Source organism: Coloeus monedula, assembly GCF_965178545.1.
Source record: "Coloeus monedula genome assembly, chromosome: 4".
Taxonomy (NCBI): domain Eukaryota; kingdom Metazoa; phylum Chordata; class Aves; order Passeriformes; family Corvidae; genus Coloeus; species Coloeus monedula.
The window spans coordinates 42,389,944-42,411,952 of record NC_138784.1 but is presented as its reverse complement, the minus strand read 5'-3'; the positions used below and the strand labels follow the sequence as shown (position 1 = coordinate 42,411,952).

General features: G+C 40.6%; 1 protein-coding gene across 1 annotated transcript in view; it reads right to left on the bottom strand.

The window, feature by feature from the left end:
* Positions 1–22,009, bottom strand: part of GRIP1 (glutamate receptor interacting protein 1) — a gene marked incomplete at both ends in the record, with an annotated part of 221,262 nt that overhangs the window by 47,772 nt on the left and 151,481 nt on the right. Inside the window, one exon of the mRNA XM_082280305.1 lies at positions 256–403. Within this exon, the coding sequence (XP_082136431.1) occupies positions 256–403 (148 nt within the window). The remainder of the gene's footprint in view (positions 1–255; positions 404–22,009) is intronic.

The window sequence follows — 22,009 nt, the reverse complement described above, 5'->3', positions numbered from 1 at the left end:
ATATCACATGGCAGCTGGCTTCTGCCACTGAATACGACACAAATGAGCTGAAGGAGATGTGTCCTGGAAGGCTTAGACCCGGCAGTCTGGAACAGCAATCTGACAAAGTGCTGATTTTAAGACGTGCAACCTTGAGAGGAACTGCTTCAGTCGATTTTCTCAAAAAAGGGAAGGTTTCCTTTAAAACCAGACCAAACAGAGAAAGAAGTAAAATGGATGCGTGGACCTGCAGTGTCAGCCCTCTGTCACACTCACCTGTCTGCAATACTTGCAGATTTGATTTTGTCTATGACAATGACCTGTTTGTTGCAGCACATCGAGGTAGTTAGTGCAACTCCAAGAGCAGCACCAGGAGTTTTGGCGACTTCAACTAGCAGTGGCCCAGATGCTGTTGCTACTGAATCTGTTAAAATTAGACAACAAAAGATCAGTATTATACCAATGTGGTATTTATGCCATTTTTACGTTTTCCCCACATAAAATCTCTATGGCTATTCTATTTCTCTAAACAGATAACATGCCACTTCAAGAAATACTGGAATAGCAGTACTTAAGGTGTCAATAATCAGCTCTTGATGTTGAAAATGATAAAAGCAAGAGGAAGTTTGTGAATCTGGGATGTCTGAAAGTTTCAGAGTGTGCCAGAATCAGAGATGGACCAGATGAGGGAAACAGGATGTGTGAGTGAATCATTCTCTTGAACAACTGAAGATAAAAATTACCTGGAATTTACAACAGACATGCTGGAAAAACAGAATTAATTTTAGAAGTAGAAAATAATCTGAAAAAAATGAGTAAGTGAATAGGTTAGAGAAGGAAGCTAAACTAATTTTCACAAAAGAAGATGAAGGTCTGTGGACAGCATCTATAATAATCAAATGAAGAAGGTAAAGAAAGGGTCTACAAAAAATCCTTCACAAAAAGAAAGGACAATTTAGGAGAAAATAGTGGAAGTGCAGGAGGTATGACACCTAGAAATAGTAGAAGTTAAAGAAAAATACATGTGAGAAGGTTCAGAAGGTTCTTATAACATCCTGTCACTGGACAAAATATTGCCTTACAACAGGACATACACAGTAAATGACCAACACTAAATAAAGAAAACAGGAAAATAAGATGGAGCAACAGCCATGATTGATGACTGTGGTGAGAAACTATACCCAAGAGAGACAAGTGCTAGACACAACAAAGCAAAAAGCAGGCTTCTTCCTAAATGCCAGAACAAAGCAGGCAGTGATCAGGGTGAAGTACGTTCTGGAGACTGGCTGAGAACTCTTACTAACCAATACCCATTGATCAGTGCAGTAAGAGACAGCAAGAGAAGGTTTCCTTTAAGGATATAAAAAGACAGACAAACAAAGTGCTATCAGAAGCCTTTGGAGGTGCTTACAATCAGAATAAGAAAAAACTGAATAAATGAAGACTTATGCTGGATCGAAGTTACCAAATGTCCTGCCAGCAATCAGGAGAGATTGGTATTCACAGCATACTGGAGCCAGCTGTAAGGATACAAAGACAATATTCAATTGTGATGTGTCTCACCAGACACTAAGATTGAAGCTGTTTAAGAACTGCACTTGGCTTCCAAGTATGGGGGAGAGGACAGATATAAGATACTCAACTGAGTCTTAAATCTAAAAAAATAGTCAATAAATGTAATACTGACAGAGAAAAGACTGAACCTGTATTATCACACAAAACTAACAATCTATATAATGACACAAGGAATTGGACGAGAAAGTGATGACCACTCAGTGAAGGTGCTCTTCCTCGTTAGAGAGTGATGTAGGTAAACTGCATATAAAAATGGAGTGAAGGAGTGAAAAAAGGTTGGATGAAATAACATGCAATACCAGAAAAGTGTCAGTTAATTATTAGAGAACTCCTTTCCCCCACAATTTGAAATGATTTTTATATTCCTGCTGGTTTTCTTTTTTTTCAAGTTTGAAATCTGAGGGTTTGAATGTGAGATTCAGTAAGTTTGAAAGTGGTCATTAAATCTGAGTGAATAATATTTGTGCCAAACTAGGGCTGAATTTTTAAAGGCTCAGCCTTCACAGGCACTACCAAAATACAAAATGCTCCACAAGCCTGAACTGATCTTTCAATTCTGAGCTGAAAGAATAGAGTCCACCCAGTAGCATTTCTGCCTGGAGCTTCAACCTTAAGTAGCTTTAATGCTGGATGAACTGCCCTCAGCAGCTACAAGTTTTCCTCTAGTAACCAAAGAAGGAGTTTATCACAATGAAATTCCTGTCTTAGATGACTTGGTTAAGGGTCTAAGCAAGGCAGGGTGCATGCAGTGCCTTGCATACAGCCAAATAACCATGTGCAGCAGAGCAGAATTTAAGTATTCCCTACTCCCATTCCTGCACTGAGGACATCTTGAACATTCCAGTGGTTTCTGGAGCTAGACACAAGTTTCACATTTACAAATATATGGGAAGAAGATTCAAACAATGTTTGTCATCAGTACCTTGACAAAGGTTTTAACTCACATTGATCCAGAAAATGGCAAAGCCCAACTTGCACAAGTTCTTTCTGCAATGGTTGCCTTGAGGAGAGGAAACTGAATGGAAGTATCTGTTGAGAATGTGTAAATCTTTCAAGATGCTGGTCCTTCTTCTAGTTACTTGGGAAACTGCATAAGTACAAGCAGCTCATGCCTGAGTGTTATTTCCCAGGTGCCTGTTGAAATGCACTGGGAAGGCAAACCAAGGCAGACAGGATGAATAAATAAGATAACTACATTAGAGGAACCAGAAGAGAAGAAATGGAGTGTGTCTAACAGTGGGAAAGAAGCACAAGGAAGAGAAATCAGAAGGCAATAATCAAGCACACATTCTCTGACAGAGAAGAATTAGTTTTTCATGTTGAAGTAAAGCATGGATATGAAAAATGAATCATACAGGTATAAATTATTCATGTGTGAAGATGTTTCAGTCATTAAGATATTTACACCATGACTGAAGCACTTACACACTACGTTGATTTATTGACTATGTAATTACATAAGATACACTGATGAATATTTGCGTGACAGACACTCTAGATCTTTGATTTTGTTAATAATTTTTCTCATTTTAGAGTACTGCATCTCAATCACTACAAGAGGCCTGATTAAAACCTCCCAGAGGAAGCAGCATTGCTTTCTGCATGCTAATACATTTCTTCAGCTAGATAGCAGCACACCTTTTTTATTTGACAGCTTAAATTACTGGCAACAAGGGGTTTTATTCTGGATATACTTTTATGATATGTAAACATACTACATGATATGGAAAAGTTCTGGATAAAATAAGCAGTGTTACCAACCTCCTCTGCCTCAAAAGATAATCACAAATCATTTTGAAAGTTGAAAAATGTATTTTTAACCTGATAAAGAGATCACATTACGTATGTTTCTCTGTGTCCTTGTAAATGCATACATCTGTTAATCCTTACTGATCCTCATGGTATGTGAAATCCAGGTCAACAACTCGTGGGTGGTGGAGGACAAAAACCACCAAGATTCCCACCATGGGGAAACCAAAAAGCGAGCTGCTTGTATGAGGCAGCAGAGGATCTACATGTGAAACAGTACCTTTAAATGCCCTAGAAAGGGGAAAGCTTCAGTCATAGCCTGCAATCAATAACGACACTAAATCCACAGGAAACCAAACTCTTTTAGTCAATGACGCTTTTTTCCCCTTTCCTTTTGCTTTCCTTTTTTTCTCTTCTTGTACTTAAAGCCAGGAAGTACTGCTATTGAGCTCGTTCCTGTAGGAACACGGAGCTCTGTTGCTACTGTGCTCTGCAGCTTCTCACTTCTCTAACTGCAAGGTTTGCAGTGCTCTTTTATTTTTTTCAAAGTCATGGCAACACCAGGTACAAATCGGTTTTTTGATCAGCTTAAAAGAGCTTGACACAGAGGAAGGATGTCAAAATAGATTTTGATTCTAAAGAGCTAGCTGGACCAATTGAAACCCACAGCTTCAGAAGACTGCTATTGACCTCTCCTGGATGCTGCTGTACTTTATAGCAATGATGTGACAAACAAGTGGATATCTTACTATCTCACACTAATTTTCCAAGCTTCTTCCCTCTTAGGTGTTCACAGACTAACACGTTTTTCACCTTAAAATTGTAGGTCCATGTAGCCTTCTCTGCTGTGATTCTCTGACTAAAAGTAGTCAAAAAAAATCCAGCAAGGTGCTGGTTCAGATCAGAAAAAATGCATAGGTGCTCAAACCTTGTAGTTCCTTCAGTGCCAAGTTTTAACACTTTTGTAGCAGTGCCTTCACAGATCTAAATGTGCCTCACGTATGTTAAAACCAGAAGACAGTTTTTCATAGAAATAATTTTTCTTGATCAAAGAAGTGTGGTCTCCTACTCCTCACATCTTTTTTTGTTCCCTTCATACAAAATCTTTCCAGCCTACAAATAGCAAGTATGGTTGGACAGCTGGACTTGCTGATCTTAGAGGTCTTTTCCAGCCATAACAATTCTATGATTCTAAGTAAAGCAATCTCTCCCTCAGTCCCTTTTCTCCATTGAGTTCTTGTCTGTACACTTGAAACTTTATTTTCTTTATCCTTTTCTGTAACCCTAATTTTTATATCCAGTACCTGTGTCCTCATTTTCAGACTAGAGGATCATAGAAGCATATCTTAGTGAAGTTAAGGAAGACTGTTAAGAACTGGAAAAAAACCTGAAATCTTTTACACTCTTGCCTTTAAGAGCAAAAAGTTGGAACATTTACAGAAAATCATGATTGAAGAAATCAGTTTCAATCCCCTCATCACTCCCAAATGCCTTAGACTATATTCTTGCTATCCTCTGCTCTCTCTGTGCTTTTTTTAATTCATAAAAATCAATGATCCTTTTCCAGTACCCACTCAGCGATCAGATATGCAGCAGCTCTGATGTATAAGGGACAATCACTGTTCCCCAAAGAACCTGTTGAGTAAATTCTCATAGAAGGACACTCACAAATCCTTAAATGCAGAAATGCACCACCCTTTCCTTGAACTTGCTTTCTTCAACAAAACCCAACAGAATGCAGGGGAAGTATGTGTGTGCATTTGTGTACACGAGCCAGTGTGAGTTCCAGAAAGGGTCCAATACAAAACACTCCATTTCAGTCAGTTCTTACTACAGAAAGGTTAGACATCCCAGCAAGCCACCGTCACACAAGCAGAAGGTACTTAGAAATGGCAGTGATGAGTCCGGTGTGTAAGGCACAGAATAAGCAGCAAAATCTGTGCCTTTATTTGGCATCTCAGTCTCAGTTGAGAATAACATACAATGTTGGCTGCCCAGAGAAGTTGCAGAATGTTTTGAAGAAATCCAAGTGCTTGGGTTTTTTCCCTTCCTTGAAAGAAAAAATAAGTAGGAGAAGCTCTTCTGTACATATGTATCTATTTAGCAGGTTGCCCAGAGAAACTGGTTGCTGCATCCTCGGCAGTATTCAAGGCCGGGGTGGACAGGGCTCTGAGCAACCTTGTCTAGTGGAAAGTGTCCCTGCCCATGGCAGGGGGATTAGAACTGGATGATCTTTAAGGTCCCTTCCAACCTAAATCCTTCCATGATTGACAGAATACTCAATGGCAGGGAAAGAACAGCAGAGGTGTGGTTGTGCCAGTCCACTCAGAATCAGCATGCTAGGGATTAGCCCCCCTGTTTTCTGTGTGAAGAAGCAAGAGCTGAGATGTTAAAAGCTTTTTGCTTTTTGTAACAGAAATGGATAAAAACACCATAGGCTTACCACCATGAGTTTTGAGTATTTGCCATTGCTTAGGAAGCCAGATTGCTGAAATGCAAAACTCAAAGCCGATATGTATCTTACAGGGCACTTGAAATCCACAGCTAGTTGTACAAACTTGAGACCAAATAACCAATGCAAAGAACAGGCAGGACTTCAAACAGACTTGATGAATTTAATTTCTAAGACGTGTGGCTTTAGCAGCGACACTCTCCATAAAGACCATTTTGCAGGGTCCTTTACAGTACTGCTCAGCTGACAGCAGAACAACATAAAAGCACTCAGGGACTCTTGTGTGCATTCACATCCACTTTTCTTCATTAACCCATATGACTATTCATTACTGTCAGGCAGTATCTTAAACTACACTTAATGAATCTTGTCATTCTCTGTGTGGTTTTTGTATTCTTAATGACTATTTCTTTTATGTGGATACCATCCCAAAAAAACTATTTTTTTGTGTCCATTAAAACATTTTCTCTGTAAGACTGATACACTGAAAGTTGTCCTAGCTCCTCACAGTCCAGTGGCAAGAGTGCATTCCTAGCTGTGACAGTAAGATTCATAATCCTCTGTCATGCTGTGGCTCCTCTTTTTCCCTTCTCATGTCTCCCTGAGACTGCCACAGATACAGGCAGTCAGCTTGCCTGCCTGTCCATGATCTCTCACAAAACAAGAGCCACAACCAGAAACAAGTCTGCAAGAGAAAGATCTGCTGCAAGTATGGAAGCTTTTCTCTACCTTCCTCCTTCCTTTGTGCTTCCATCCACTTACACCTTTCTTCTTTTTTCTCCAGGTTTCACCAAGTCACAGCTGAAAAGTGTTCACAAAACCCCACTTTTGGCCCTGTTCATCTACATAATAAAGCACTTAGGCTATCTTGCTAACATTTTAAATTTCCTTTGTAGAGGCATTTTCATTCACTCTTTTTTTTACAGCACTTGGATGACTAGCCAAGTCTCTTACAGAGAACTGAGTGATGGTTATTTAAATACTAATTTGTTTGGGTGGTGGAGGTGGGGGCATGGGAGGTCGCTTATTTATGTAATATCCTTTCCCTGTACTGCAAAGATTATTTGGTCTCCATTTCGCAAAGAAAGGATATAATTATGTATTTTTAAAGATGATCTAATTAAGAAATTGAGATTGGGATCATGGGCCAATGGTTTCAAGAGGGAATGTAGCAGCAAGGAAGAGAGGCAGGAATAAGACATCTGAAGTGTTTAAAGGCCACAGGAACAACATTCAAGATGCCCTACAGCTGGGTAGCAACATTATCACTCATTCAGAGTAATATTACTTGATTCCTCATAAATTTGTGACTAAAGGTCACAAATAAACAAACAGGGCATGATTCATGGTACTGGCTTTGGTATTCTGTTCTACTAATACTGCATAATGTTTGCACCCTGGCTTTGCTCATGCTTCATTTAGCAGAGTAACCTTTTATTCATCTCAGATCTTATGGGCAAAATAAAATCAATGACAGCTAGCAAGCTCTAAAAAGGATTTCTGGAAAGCTAAGAAAGCTGTGAACCTGTTGGAATAGGTCCAGTGGAGGGCCATGAAGATGCTCAGAGTGCTGGAGCACCTCTCCTGTGAGGATGGGCTGAGAGAGCTGGGGTTGTTCCACCTGGGGAAGAGAAGGCTCTGAGAAGACCTCATTGTGGCCTTTCAGTACTTGAAGGAAGCTTATAAAAAACATGGAGAGTGACTTTTTACATGGGCAGACAGTGATAGGACATGGCGGACCAGTTGTAAACTAAAAGAGAGAAGATTTAGTTTAGCTGTTAGGAGGAAATTCTTTACCGGAAGGTGGTCAAGCACAGGTACAGGCTATCTAGAGAGGCTGTGGATGCCCCATTCCTGGGCATGTTAAAGGCCAGGTTTGATTGGGCCCTAGACAACATAATGTAGTGAGTGGCATCCCTGCCCATGGCAGAGAGGTTGGAACTAGATGATGGTTAGGGTCTCTTCCAACCCAAACTATTCTATGATTCTATAAAATAGAGTAAGCTGGCAATATATTACAAGTAATATTTGCCAAGAAAGGATGGCAGTTTTTAATAGTAAAAAATTGATTTAAAAATTAAATATTGTTCTTGTTCAAAGTGTCAGTGTCAGTCTCCAAGACCCGACTTACAATATACCATAAAATATGTGCGCTTCTTCTGTTCCCTTGGTTTTTTGGGTATTGCATGTTTCACGCAGGGTGTAGAATGAGTAAGAGCTGTTCTAATTTGACCTGGCTGAACTAGAAGGGCAAAAACAGAACTAAAAAAATATATACATATATAAAATAGTGTATTTTCCATTATTGCAAGTAACAGGAAAGCACTGGAGCTGCTGGTCTACTAAAACTGAAAGAAAGATTATGGAGTTCACAGGAAAAAAAACATGAAATTGCTGCTAAGGAAAAAAGACACCAATGGCATTTTATACCCTCTCACCTTTAGAATAATCAGATTTCAAAAATGATAAATAGGAATAATTCCAAGAGGATGCCAGCAGAATGAGGGATAGCCAAATCAGAGAGACCTCTCAACCTCAGAATGGAAAATGGAGACATTACTCTCTAAACAAATGTGCCACCTATTATTCCCCCTATACACAAGCAATTTAATACTCTTGTCAACTGACTGGTACAGTCTTCCGATTTTCCTCTGATTGCCTAATTCCTGCAGCTCATTCATATACCTCTAATTCAGCCAAGTTCTTCAAATCAAAAGCTTAGGAGCTGCCTTTACCTAATTTTGTACTTTGCAACCTTAGCCCCACCATCCTTCTCAGCTAAGAAATGTCACTAACTAGTTGAAGAACCATCCCTGCCTTCAAAATGCTCCCACAGTCTGGGTGCGGATATATCCAAAATCATCTTGGGACTTTTTCAGACTTCCTCACATGTTCAGACCATAAAAGCATGCCTAAACCCCTTTCGCTCAAAAGACTTCCCCCAGTTCTCGGGATGCTGCCTCTTCCTATTAACTGTTTCAAACTCACACCTTGCACTAGGCCCCTTCCCTGCTCAAAAGCTGTATAAAATCTCAATCTCTTAATTTATCTGTGTTTTTCTTTTCATGTGCCCTCTTAATCTAAAACACTATTTGTCTACTGCACAATTTACAGCACAAAAGGGACTTGGTATATGACACCTGTACAGAAAATCCTGGATCTGCCTCTTTGAGGATAGTCTGACTGCATTTTAAATAAGTCCAGGCCCTGCAATCTTCTGCCTTTGTAACCTCGAGAAGGAATACCATATAGACAATTCGGGTCTTAAAGAATTCATTTAAAGAACTATTAAGAAGTCAAATCTCTACCCCTGATGGCAGCCCATCGTTTCAGAACTTGGGAGCCTTTAAGTACATCTTTATGGTAGTTTGGCAACCTGAGCTTCAAATACCACCTTTCCATTGAAGGATGGCTCCTGAAAACTGCCCTTAAACACTATCTAGCATTAGATTGATTGTGAAATGTTTGCAGAAGTCAGCAGTGATGGAATTCTGACTGCATTTCATTCCAGGAATGAAACTTACAAAAAATTGTTTTTAAAAACCATCTTCCAAAATGAGACAGACTACCACAATGGTGCAAATAAGTCCTCTGCTGAGGCCCTGCAATACAAACCACTATTTTTTCTATTGCACAAAGCATAGATAAAATAAAAAAAACACTGAATCACAGAATGGTTTGGGTTGAGAGGGACCTTAAAGATCATCTAGTCCCAGCCCCCTGCCACAAACAGGGACACTTTCCACTAGACCAGGTTGCTGAAAGCCCAATCCAACCTGTTCTTGCACACTTAGAATGATGGGATATCCAAAACTTCTCTGGGCCTGATAGACAGATACATATGTCCAAGAGAACTTCCAACACTTTTTTCCTCCTCCAAGGAGGACAGGAAATAAAATGCGCAAGAACTTTGACATCTTCAAAACTCTCCATGTCTTGCATGATTCTGCGTCTGACTAATCACAACAAATAGAACAAGTAAGAGCAACACAATCTGCACCTCTGCCAGCAAACTAAGACACAGCTGGTGTGTCGAATTTTACATCAGCCAACCTCAAAAGCATGTCCTTAAGTACACTATAGATAATATAAAGAGCTGCAGTGCTCATCAATTACGCCTACTTGATACAAAGTCCCTAAGCTTCATCTAACAGGAACAGTAATAATTTGAATAGGATTGGATTCTCTTCAAAAGCCTACAGAGCACAAAGCCCCTCACTGCTGTCACTTCACAGATGGGAACAAACACTGCGAACACCCAAGCACCCAAACTTTGCATTGAGCTGACAGTGCCCATGTGTCCAAGGCTCCACCAGGACGAGGTATCTCAGATAATCCCAAAAGCTCCAAAGCTCCAGAGCAAAGGTGTGCCATGGATAGTTCGGACACCTGGATAAGAGAACAGTTAAGGCAAATAAGGACAAGTCAATGCTGTGTCAGTGAGGTAACTCAGCTGCCCCTCTCTCTGCCACAGTGGCGGGAGCTGAAGCCCTGGAAACAGCAGAGCCACATAAGCAAGATGCTGAGCCTGTGACAGCCACTCCTGCTTGTCAACAGGATGAGTGACCCAAGCCCCATTCCATACAGTTGGGCTGCTTGGGGTACGTGAGCTGCACAACTGGACCTTGCTCAGGGGTCCTCTGTACTGAGACATACCAACTTATACATTCGTGGTTACTTATTATTTGCATGTGTTAGTGACCTCTGCACAGAAGCTAATTGCAGTCTCTGCCTTGGAAAGCTGACTTTGGGTGTGCTTCTGCTAACATTGACATCAACTGACTTGGTTTGGTTGAACAGGCAGGAGTTTCAGACTAGTCTAAAACTCTCCTCTGCAAAGCCTATTAGCTAACTATGAACCAGAAGAAAAGAAAAATTAAACTGTACATTCCTGTTCATAACAGATAATACGAGTTTCTAATCCTACAAATGTGTATATCGGTACCACTTTTTTCACCCGAAACTTTGGTCTCTTCCATAATCTGTGCTCTAGCACAGATGTCTTAAAAATAACTGATGCATTGGCACAGCCACAGTATAAAAGGCTACCATGCAGAAGGTCGAGGCTGAGATCTGACCTGGAGATTTTTGTACTGAGGACCAGTGAGAGTTTTTCTGCTCTCAGGGGTTGCACAAACTGGTAAAATGAGTCAGAAAACATTTCATTAACTGCCCTCTCTGCTTTGGTAGTGCCTAAACAGCAGTTCAGTAAAAACATTTCAAATAAACAGAGGAAGTAGTTTAGGTAAATTGCCCTTAAATCCAACACAGAAGCCATGGTTCTAAACATAAAGGCTTTGATCCCTCATTGCAAAAGTAATCTAGGATTGCCTATGTATTTCCAGCTTTTCCCTTTTCAGTATTTGTTCCAAACAATACAGAACAGTACTACTGGGAGTATTCACACATTTAAAGTGAAAGAAAGTTTCTATATCCCCTCTTCTCTGCAGCATACATTTCCAGCAAAACCAATTCCCCACATTTCTGCTCCCAAAATCCCAACTAAGCAATAACCTCTCGAAACTCAAGTGGCCCATAACTGTTAAGAGTCATAGCAATGAGAAGGGCACTCTATCATCTGCTACTCAGCAGACAGCCTGCCAGCTTGCTGCCAGGGTCACCTTTGGCAAGGCTCCCATGCGGCTCCTCCTTTGCTGCAGGACAAGCCATTTACCTCCTGCCAGAGCAGCTCCCACTGCCAGGCTCAGAGGGGCTCCAGGTTCTCTCATGCCCCTGTCTGGTGACTTTTTTCTTTTGCAAGATGTTCCAGTGCTTATATTAGCAATTAAGCAATTACTGAATTTATGTAAAGGAGAAACTGTGAAAAGCCTTTTCCATCTGTGTTTCTTTTTGGTCTGTTTCTTTGGTTTTGGCTGGTTTTTTTTTCTTTTACCAGTGAAATCCACCCAAATTTACCAAAGCTGTAAAGATTTTGAAAAATTAGAGGTCACAGTGTTCAGAAGACTATTCCATACAATGCTGCTGAGCTGACCATAACAGAAAGACTGTGCTTATGTAAGTTGTAAAAAACCCCAAATGAGAAGCTGATTAAAATCTGCAGAACATCAGTATAAATCATCATAAAAATACATGTACACCAATAAAGATCAGAAGCGTCTGTTTACAAACAGAAGGACATTAAAAGGAAAATATTACAGTCACCATGTGGGCACAAAGCACTTCAAACCTAATGATCCCCAGAATGAATATTGCCTGGATGTACTTATTTTTACCTCCCTTCTTTAATTAAATAAGCACATATACTTCCTTCTCCAAGAGCCTCATGTGGAAGGTAGATAGTGAATATTAATGAGTAGGAACACTTTTCCCTTTTTTTTCCATGCTCATGCCTTAATTATTACACAGTATTCTCAATCTTCTCTGAGCATATGTGGTGGGGGAGAGCTGTTGTATGCTGCAGCGACTGAGTATTCCCTACAACACACATTTATTAATGATTTTCTCTTACAACCACACTTTAGAGCAAAAGCATGGTGTTTTCCCCACTGTAGAGATAAACAAACAAGGATGAAAGAAATAAAGGTTGAAAGCATCCATTTGTCTGGAGAGGACAGTTTAAGACACCTGTGTTGGGGTTCACTGTACCAAAATGCAGACCTCTGTAGGGCAGACCTGAAGTAGCTACACCTGAGCCTAAACTCTCTCTACAACCATCCAAGAAAACTGGCATTTGACAAATGTGTTTCACCTGCTCCAGTTTAGGCATCTGCATCAAGATGAGATCAGCTTTTTTTAGAACATTTCTCTCAGGCCTGTTTTTCAGATCACTTAGTACTACGCAGCATGTGACTGTGGAAGGTAAAATGTACGCAATCATTCCAATTAAAATCTGTAATGTAACATATGCACCAAGGCATTTGAGTAAGGCTGCATGGGCATCTTTAATTCTTACATTTCTAATCCCTGAAGAGCTGAACTGAAAGAAACTTTGCAAACACAAGAAAAAACTTCCCCCATATACACAAAATTTTTTGGAAAAGCTGACACAAAATGCTGCTTCTCCTGAGCACACTGAGCTGAGCTGTATTGTTTCAAAGACTTCCAAATGTAGCTAAGTTTGGGTGGATATTTACTGGGATAAGCAGAAGAGACTTTCCTGGAAAAGGCTTTCTGTCCCTCAACCAGTACCCATTCAACTGCATGTCTGTTTTCCAGTGCTTCAAACAGACATGTCTTCACAATGTGAAGTTTCTCCAACTTTCTCATCCTAGGCAAAACAACTTTCTCTAAATTCATTCCTGGAAATGGCAGAACAATTTTGTCTGAAAGTGCTTCACAAGAAAATACAAAAAGCAGATCTAGGCAGTTACCTGGGGGAAGGTAGAAGAGGGCCACAAGAAAAGCCTTAGTGTAAACTGCTCAAGTTTTCACTGTTCTTAAAATCATGGGTTTAACTGTGAATCAGTTTACGGAAGTATCAAAAAAGCCCTTCCTCCAGCAAGGGCGATCTTAAAGACACAAAGAAAGGACACATCCTTTCTTGTTCACTTTCCCTTTGCAGCTGATTTCTAGTTTAAACATAGCAGCTGATGCTTCTCTCACATTCCATATCCAACTAAAGAATGGCAGGATGTACTGAGAGAGACCACCAGCATCAATGCCTTGCCATGATTTATAAAATCAAATGCTGACATTTGAAATCTGGTCTGTTATGTGAAAGCCAAAAAATAAATAAAATTAAATGCATGGTGGCTGTTCATCTTATAGTTTCTCTGGCATGTTCAAGGGTAGAGACTTTTGCTGTGATCTAGATCCAAAGTGAGATGACCTCTAAAGCTTAGCCCAAAACTGGCTATTTCATGTGTGTACACCCCGTTCCCATGCTAATGCTAGAGTAGCAGAAGAGAAATATCTTAGCAAAGGGGTGAAGAGAAAATGGGCCTGGCATGTTCTTTTCTCATTAGTAGAAAGGAGAGGACTGAGTGGTAACTGGGCATAATTAAACATTTTAAACAGTACAATTTTAAAGTAATCTGCATCAGTCAGGTCTTTGCAATACAAGTCTTTTCTACACTTCAGACTTGAGTTGGCTGTAGAATCCCTAATCTTATGTTAGCAAGAAAATAAAACACTGATTCAGTGGTGTAAACAGTGCTTAAATTAGAAAACTTTTATGCTGGCAGAAGACATATTTGTTGTTATAAACTTGGTGTCCATTTGGTGAGAACTGAGGAGGGGGACAAAGAAACACAGGTCTGCTATTTCCCTTAAAGCAAAGCTCTTCAAACATAGGACATGAGTTTATTTTTTTGCCTTTGGGTCCTATTTTAAATCCCAGCTGAAATCAATTAAAGAAGGTCTTCTGACGGAGTCAAACAGGCTTGGACTGGACCTCAGATAACTTCATGAAGGCACCTGACCTACAGATCAATGATTCTTGTTCTCCTAAGCACTTATGACAACACACTGCAGTACTGCTGTGGGATAGGTGTTAGATGCAGCTTCATGTGCATGCAAAACCTACTAAATTTTGTAGAGAGAATCACCTAGCAGAGCATATTCAACAATCAAGACAAAGGCATTTCCTAAATTAAACATTTATTTTCAAAGAAGGAAGTTAAATGTAAATAACAGCAGCTAGGTGTAAACTGCTGGTGGCCTCCCTGAGCCAAAAAATGCCATGAAGAATTGCAGGGAGAGATGTTTTAGATTTTCTTTGCAGATGTGGGGATGTTGTGTCAAAATCCTATTAAGGACAGAGAAGAAACCACAGGGTCTGTGTGTCTGCAGTTCAATTTTTCTTTTTTAATTTTCTTTTTTTTTTTTTCATTTCTTTTAATTTTAAGCTTCTTGAAGCCTTTAGATTTCAATCAAGAACTCAGGCAAGATTACCTGAATCAGCAACAGCCATTGAATATAAAATAAAGGATAAAGAAAAACCCAGTGAGGAGTTTTTAAAAAAAAGTATTGAGGGATTTCCTAAGCAATGTAAGACACATCCCAAAGCTTTGCCTCAAGGTACACATATTACCATCTTTTCATGTATACAACCTCTGGATTATCTGGCAGAAAAAAGGGAAACTAACCCTATAATTCAGCGGCAATTTGGGTTAGAGATGTCTGTATGTAAATACAGTACAACAGGAAACCTTATCCTAAAGAGCCCCTTCATTCTCATTAGCATCCCCATCTCAGCTCCCCTGTTGTCTGCCCCTTTTTCTCCCCAGAGCCTCATTGCCTTTGATGCCCTACAGCCAATTTCACCTCTTGGCAAAGCCCTACTCTGCTTCCAGTTTCATGGAGGCAACCTGAGAGTCTGGGTCACCACATGACTTAGGACTCACTTCAAGAAAGAGAGCTTTTATACTGATGTGGGTTCTGCATGTAAAAATGCAGTTTTATCAGCCAGGGAAGAAATGTCTGGAGCCACATAGGAGGAAGGAAGAAACTTCAGCTTGCCACAGCTTTACCTGCAACCTTGGGAAGCTGTCCTATCCTTCATTACTCATCTCTTCAGGAGGGCTCAGCACTGTTTTTTTGGCTGCAGTGGGCCATGACTTTTCTGCTAGAGTCAGAATTTCAATTAAAGATGAAACCAGTAAATGGTCCAGATAAGTATTCTTCATAAAATCATTGCCACCCTTTTTTCCTCCTCCAAGAAGAAAAAAGGTATGATATGGAAGAAACCTGCAGTCAGGTGCTTGCCTTGGTTTACTCTGAATGCAAGTTTAATTATCACTGAAGCATTTTGTTAGGGTCTTCCTGCATCTACACTGAAATAACAACATGACCAAGCAATAATAGCTGCCCAAATATTCTGGTCAGTTTCCTTACAAGTGAAAATCATGGGACTCACAGAAGATCAAACAGCACTGATGTAAGACACCAGTAAATTTATTAAAGCAAAGAGAAGAAAAATATTTTTTTTAAATATAAGCTAATACAAAGAACAACTTTTCTCAGTACTGTTTTCCCCAAACCACTCTGATAACTACTGAGTTCACAGGCTATGAAATGATCCCTTTAAATGAATGAAGAGTTGTAAACAGGCATTTAGGAAAAAGATACAAAATCAGGTTATGTTTAAAATCACTGTAAGGAAATGTGGTTTAAACAGCAAATGCACAGAGAACAAAACAGTTCGCTCATTGTACAGATGAGCAACACCACTGGAAGTGTAACAAGACCATGCTGTAAGATGTGGCACTGGTGCAATTATCTTGAGGAACTATGTTGATTTCAAGATAAACCCGTTCACCTTAAATGTTGACTTTCCCCACTACCTACATTTCCAGCTCACAGACCTTAGTACTGTCTTCTCTGAGCAGTACACATCTCCCAAGTGCTGAGTAATAGATGGCACAGTCTCACAGGATCAGCTTCAGATCTCATTCACACAGGTTTTGCACTAAAACACCATTAACTGAGATCACGTTTAGGCAAAATATCTAAAAATATTTGTACTTTGAAATCCATCCCTTTTCAGTGTAAATGTTCCGTAAAATGATTAATGAACCATTAACCTTACTGAAAAGGAATAAAAATCTGCCTTACTGCATCCCATTTTAACCTCTTAGATTATGCCTGGTACAGGTGTTCCAGCAAATTACCTGAGGGATTCTTGGTTTTTTCCCCCTTGGCCTAACCTGTCAGGCACAGTCCAGATGTCTCATATCTATGAAAAAAAGTAAAGAGGATGGAGTGGTTCAGTTCCAGATTTTTTAAAATATCTCCCTCACGGGAAGTCTTGGGAGACATTTATTGTTTTCCTCTCCCTGGAATGGAGGCAGGACTGGTGCCTTTCTGCTGTTATTTGCTTAGAGATGGGCCCTTTTAGAGACAGGTTCTGGCGTTACAGCACAAATTCTCTTGAGTATAAAGAAAATCAGATCTGTCTCCTATTCCTTAGTCTCTCAGATGACTGCAATGGCACTAACACAAATCTGGGGCTGTATTTTTTTTTTAATTGGATTTTTTTCTGATTACAGAGTTTCTCTTGCTTTGAATTGCATGGCACATACAAAAGATCCTTTAATCTCCACAGAACTTAATTATCACCATTTCTGTAAAACTTTCACCTCTGCGCTCTGAATTTAAGTACTTCAGCTCCGTTTAATTTTTTTTCAGACCAGCACAAGCCAGGATATCTCATTATCCTGTTGCTATAGTCTCTGTCGACCAGCATGCTAAGTAACAGAGAAGCCAACTTACTGACCCACTTCCAGCTGACCAGAGGTCAGAGCATGTGGTAGAGATGGCAATTTCTTTCACGCTGCATTTCACGGCATATCTGGATAGCCTTCATGGGACGTGGAAAGATTTGATCAACCCTTTATTTCCCATCCTTCACTAAGTGTCTGTGAGGGTTATTTACTCCTTTGCTCTGCTTGCTTGAAGCCTGGATGGTGGACAGGAGAGATTACTACAATAATCTTCTCCTTCCATCATTTGTCTTTAATTACTTATAGAAAGAAGCACAATAGCATATTTTTAATAGGTAGAGACTGCTTCCATTTGAGGATCCAAGCCCTTGAATTAGCATCTAAAATATTGAAACCATGTGCTTTGTAAGGAGATACTAACATAGATGAGCAAAGGTCTCCTTTAATGAATGCCCATCTTGAAATACATTTGATAGATCAGATTGATTTCTTATAATTGTAGACTATTTAGATTAACTGCATATAAATACAGGTTTCACCTTCCTGACAAGTCTTTGAAGACAAATTTTTCCATTACTCTCAGTACCCAATAAGTAAAACAGAGTATTTTCATACACAAATTGGAACTCCTCCCCCTTCCTAGTTATTTATCACACCTAAATTGTACCTCTAGTTTTCTGTTTCAGGGACATTTCATTTCACCTTTACAGTTTTTTTCTCCCATACAAAGCAATGTTTATTAAGCTGCTTTTAATGAGGTCATAGTTTCAAAAGCACTTGAGACAAATTTTAATTGGACCTGTTAGAGTAATTTGTAACTTATATGGTTCAGCTAAACTCCTTTTATTTCTCTTTAGGGATGACCAAGAAGTTTGTAAAGAAAGAAATACCCGTAAGATTTATGAAATCCTTGTAAAACATGACAACTCCTTCCTTCTGTAATCAGCTACTAGCAAGATGGCTATTAAACTACAGCAGCAAATCACAACCAGACAGAGAAAAGAAAATAGAAAAAATTCTATAGGGCAAATAGACTTGGGAATCACTGAAATCATATTTTTCTGGCTAAAACATCTTGTTTTTAATTGTTTGTAACTTGCAACTTGGCCACAGTACAAGTATTTGGTGTGAATTTTTCTTACGATGGTTACCTCTCTCAGACTGTACCTTTTTTCTCTCCCCTTAGTTATTTTAGCTGAAGCAGGTCATTATGAAAAGCCATAGTTTGCCACACCTCCCCTGTCCCTCCCCCTGAAAATTCTGTAGGCTTTATACTGAAAATTCATGTTCCCTATGTGTCTTCTCTACCTAACAGATCTGGCACTGGGAATCAAGAGAAGAGCTAAGAAGAGGAGAGGAGAAGGACTTTATGGGCAGGAAGGGGAGGAATTGAGGTAAGCAGGTTATTGATCTGAAAAGAAGCTGCAGAACAAGAAACTTGGGAGTGGTTTGCTAAGAGACAGGGACAAGAGAAAGGGCTGAAGAAGGACAGGCATGGAAACAAAGGGCCTTTAACAGAGGGAAATCAGCAGTGCGAGATGTGTTGGAAAATTACCTAAGCCTTACTTGGCAAAAGACAGCAGAAAAAACCAGGCTGTAAGGAGAGGGAATAGCATGTTTGGGATTTAGGACCTTCTAGAAAAGACAACTCAAACTAGGTCAGCAGAGAAAAGGAAAATCAAGCAGCTACTGGGAAAAAGACAGTAATGCAGCTCAGAACCAAGATAAAAACAAAGAATGGAGGAAAGAAGCATCATGCCTGCATGAAACAGACAGGAAAGAACACGGGGTCCAGAACCCTTGCAGTTGTTCTCCCCTTTCAGCAAATGCCTTCGAAACCCTGAGGTCACTTGTGTGTATCAAGACTTCTCTGGTCTCCAGGAAGCACATGTGCACTGTGCTGGACAGCTGGTCTGATAGCCCGGCTAACGGAGAGCAGGCTGGTGGGCTTAGTGGCTGTCACTCTTTTGAGGAACTATTTGGGTACAGATGCCAGAAGCTTGAAGTTTTTCTGACTGACAAACCTAGGTAATGGTACATTAAAATGTGTCAACACTGTTAAAGATGTAAGCTTACACAGGTACTAGTAAACAACAAACTGAGAGTTGCTTATGCAACACAGGGATACCATTTACTGGAAAGAGAAATCTGTTTTCTTACAAGGCCCATTCCACACCTCTTTCACTGCTCAGCAGTCCTCACAATGGAAGAAATCTCCTACCCATAGGTGAAAGCACAGTAAGTTTTGAGGAGCTAGCAGTGAATGAGTTGGGTAGGAGGTGTATAAGGCATAAAGAGGGAACTGCAAGGGAAAGAAGGTTATGTAACATGGAGGGAGCACCTGACTGCTGCTTTTAAGTATCAGATTCTCCTTCTGTCACAATTTCTGTAAAGGCTGAAAGGGACCAACTGCATCGGTCACCAATTGCAAGCATATTTTTATTTCACTATCACAGCCAGCAGCTGTATCTCTTGATCACACAAAAAACTTATCAATCAAGAACTGGATTTTGAATTTCAATTTGAATTTGAATCCAGCTCCAAAAGCTAGATTTTTTTAAACCATAATGCCTATTTACCCTAGGTATCCATGCTACCCCATTTATCTCAAGAGGTGTTTAAAAGGTATTTATATTTCTTTTAAAGAAGATAAATAGATTAAAGCAAGTAAGGAAGCAGGAACTTATGCCTGATAGGTATCAACAACTGATAGGTATCAACCATCTTACAGGCTCACGATGACACTAAGTGAAGTCTCCACATCATATTTAAAAGCAGCATGAGAGACAAAGGGTTAAAAGGAATAACCCATTCTTCCTATTGTAAAAGAGCAGTCCTGAAAGCCAGAAAACTCGATAGCAGAAAAAAATCACAAGCCTCAGGCTTCTCATGCCAAGGGTAAGTCATATCCCAAAATATGTATCTTTCACTAGTTGAAATCACACAATCATAGAATGGCTTGGGTTGGAAGGGACTTTAAAGATCATCTAGTTCCAACCCTACTACCATGGGCAGGGATACCTTCCACAAGATCAGATCACTCAGAGTCCCATCCAGCCTGGTCTTGGACACTTTCAGGGATGGGGCAGCCATTATTTCTCTGGGCAACCCGCTCCAGGGCCTCACTACCCATACAATGAAGGATTTCTTCCTTATATCTAATCTAAACCTACTTTCTTTCAGTTTGAAGCCATTCCCCCTTGTCCTGTCACTACAAGCCTTTGTAGCAAGTCTCTCTCTATCTTTCTTGTGGGCTCCCTTCAGGTACTGGAAAGCCACAAGCAGGTCACCCTAAACTCTTCTCTTTTTCACGCTGAACAAACCCAACTCTCTCAGCCTTCCCTCACAGGAGAGGTGCTCCATCCCTCCAATCATCTTGGTGGCCTCCTCTGAACTTGATCCCTCAGGTGATGCCCTTCCTGTGCTGGGACCCCAGAGCTGGGTGCAGCTCTCCAGGTGGGGTCTCAGCAGAGCAGAGCAGAGGGGTGGAATCCCCTCCCTGGCCCTGCTGCCCACGCTGCTTTGGATGCAGCCCAGGACACGTTTGGCTCTGTGGGCTGTGAGTGCCCATGGCCGGGTCATGTCCAGCCTCTCCTCCACCAGCACCCCCGAGTCCTTCTCAGCAGGGCTGCTCTGATCTGTTCATGCCCAGCCTGTGTTGATACCAGGGGTTGCCCTGACCCAGGTGCAGCACCTTGCACTTGGCCTTGTTAAACCTCATGAGATTCCCACAGGCCCATTTCTCAAGTTTGTCCAGGTCCCTCTGGATGGCATCCCATCCATCAGGTGTGTGAACTGCACCACTCAGCTCGGTGTCACCGGCCAGTTTGCTGAGGGTGCACTCGATCCTTTTGTCTGTGTCATTAATGAAGACATTAAATAGCACAGGTCACCTAAGGGACACCACTCATCACTTACTGCCCATTGGGACTCTGAGCCATTGACCACTACCCTCCAGATGCAACTGTCCAATCAATTCCTTATCCATCTAACAAAAGTCTACCCACAGAATCCATCTCTCTCCAGTTTAGAGAAAAAGATATTGTGGGAGACTGTACCAAAAGTTTTACACAAGTCCAGAGAGATGAGATCTGTAGCCCTTCCTCTGTCCACTGATATAGTTAGTCCGTCATAGAAGCCCAATAGGTTGGTCAGGCAGGACTTGCCCTTTGGTGAAGCTGTGCTGGCTGCCTTGAATCACCTCCCAGTGCCTCAGCACAGCTTGCTAGCACTACAGAGAGAAAACTTATTTATTGTATATATCCACGGCTGACTGTCAATTTTTACTGGTGTCCCTGCTGCAGGCATCTGACACCAACAGCAGAACACAGTGTGTGTGATAAACAAGTAAACTGCACAGTAAGAGGAGACTAACGTGCCATAACACATAGATTTAAGTATCTGCTCAGTGAATGTGACTCACTCATTAGCCTCCAGGAGAGACAAAAAATCCCACGTATTTTACCTAGTGACACATCTGTGAGTGGATATTTCTATAACTGTTAGAGTGATGTCTGTGTCATCTTCGGCTGTAAGAAAGATCCAATACAATGACCTTGGGACTCTAAGGTTTTCTCCTTGAGATCTGCATATTGCCTGAAGCACTCAAACTGTGGCAGGATTAGGGCCTCAGGAAAAAACACCAGGAAATTAATAACTTTGCATTTAGACAAGGATCTGGGCAGTGTCTTCAATAAGCCTGTGGTCACACACTGGAGACAGAAATAAAATTCAAAATGAATAGCTGCATAAAAAGGTTATTATCTCTCCTGTGGGTCTTGTGATGTACTGCATGTACACCTACCTGGACACTGGCAGAGCAGACAGTCTCACTTCTGACATTTCCCAACTGGCACGCTCAACATTTTGACTTCCAGCATTGTCTTGCAACAGAACTTGTGTATGTGTTTGTGTAGAAGTATTTAAAGTAATGTTTCAAGTAATACAGCTGCTATGACCTTTGCTATGCACATGAATTTTTGTTCTGTCTCTGAAGCAACATAAGAGAAGAAAACTTCTTCAAAGTTTTAAGCAACTAATTCATACTTAGAACATCAAGGGATCTAAATCTATTGGCCTGTGATAGCCAGGAGACCTGCAGTTGCAGTCAAATGCTAGAATATGCTACCTG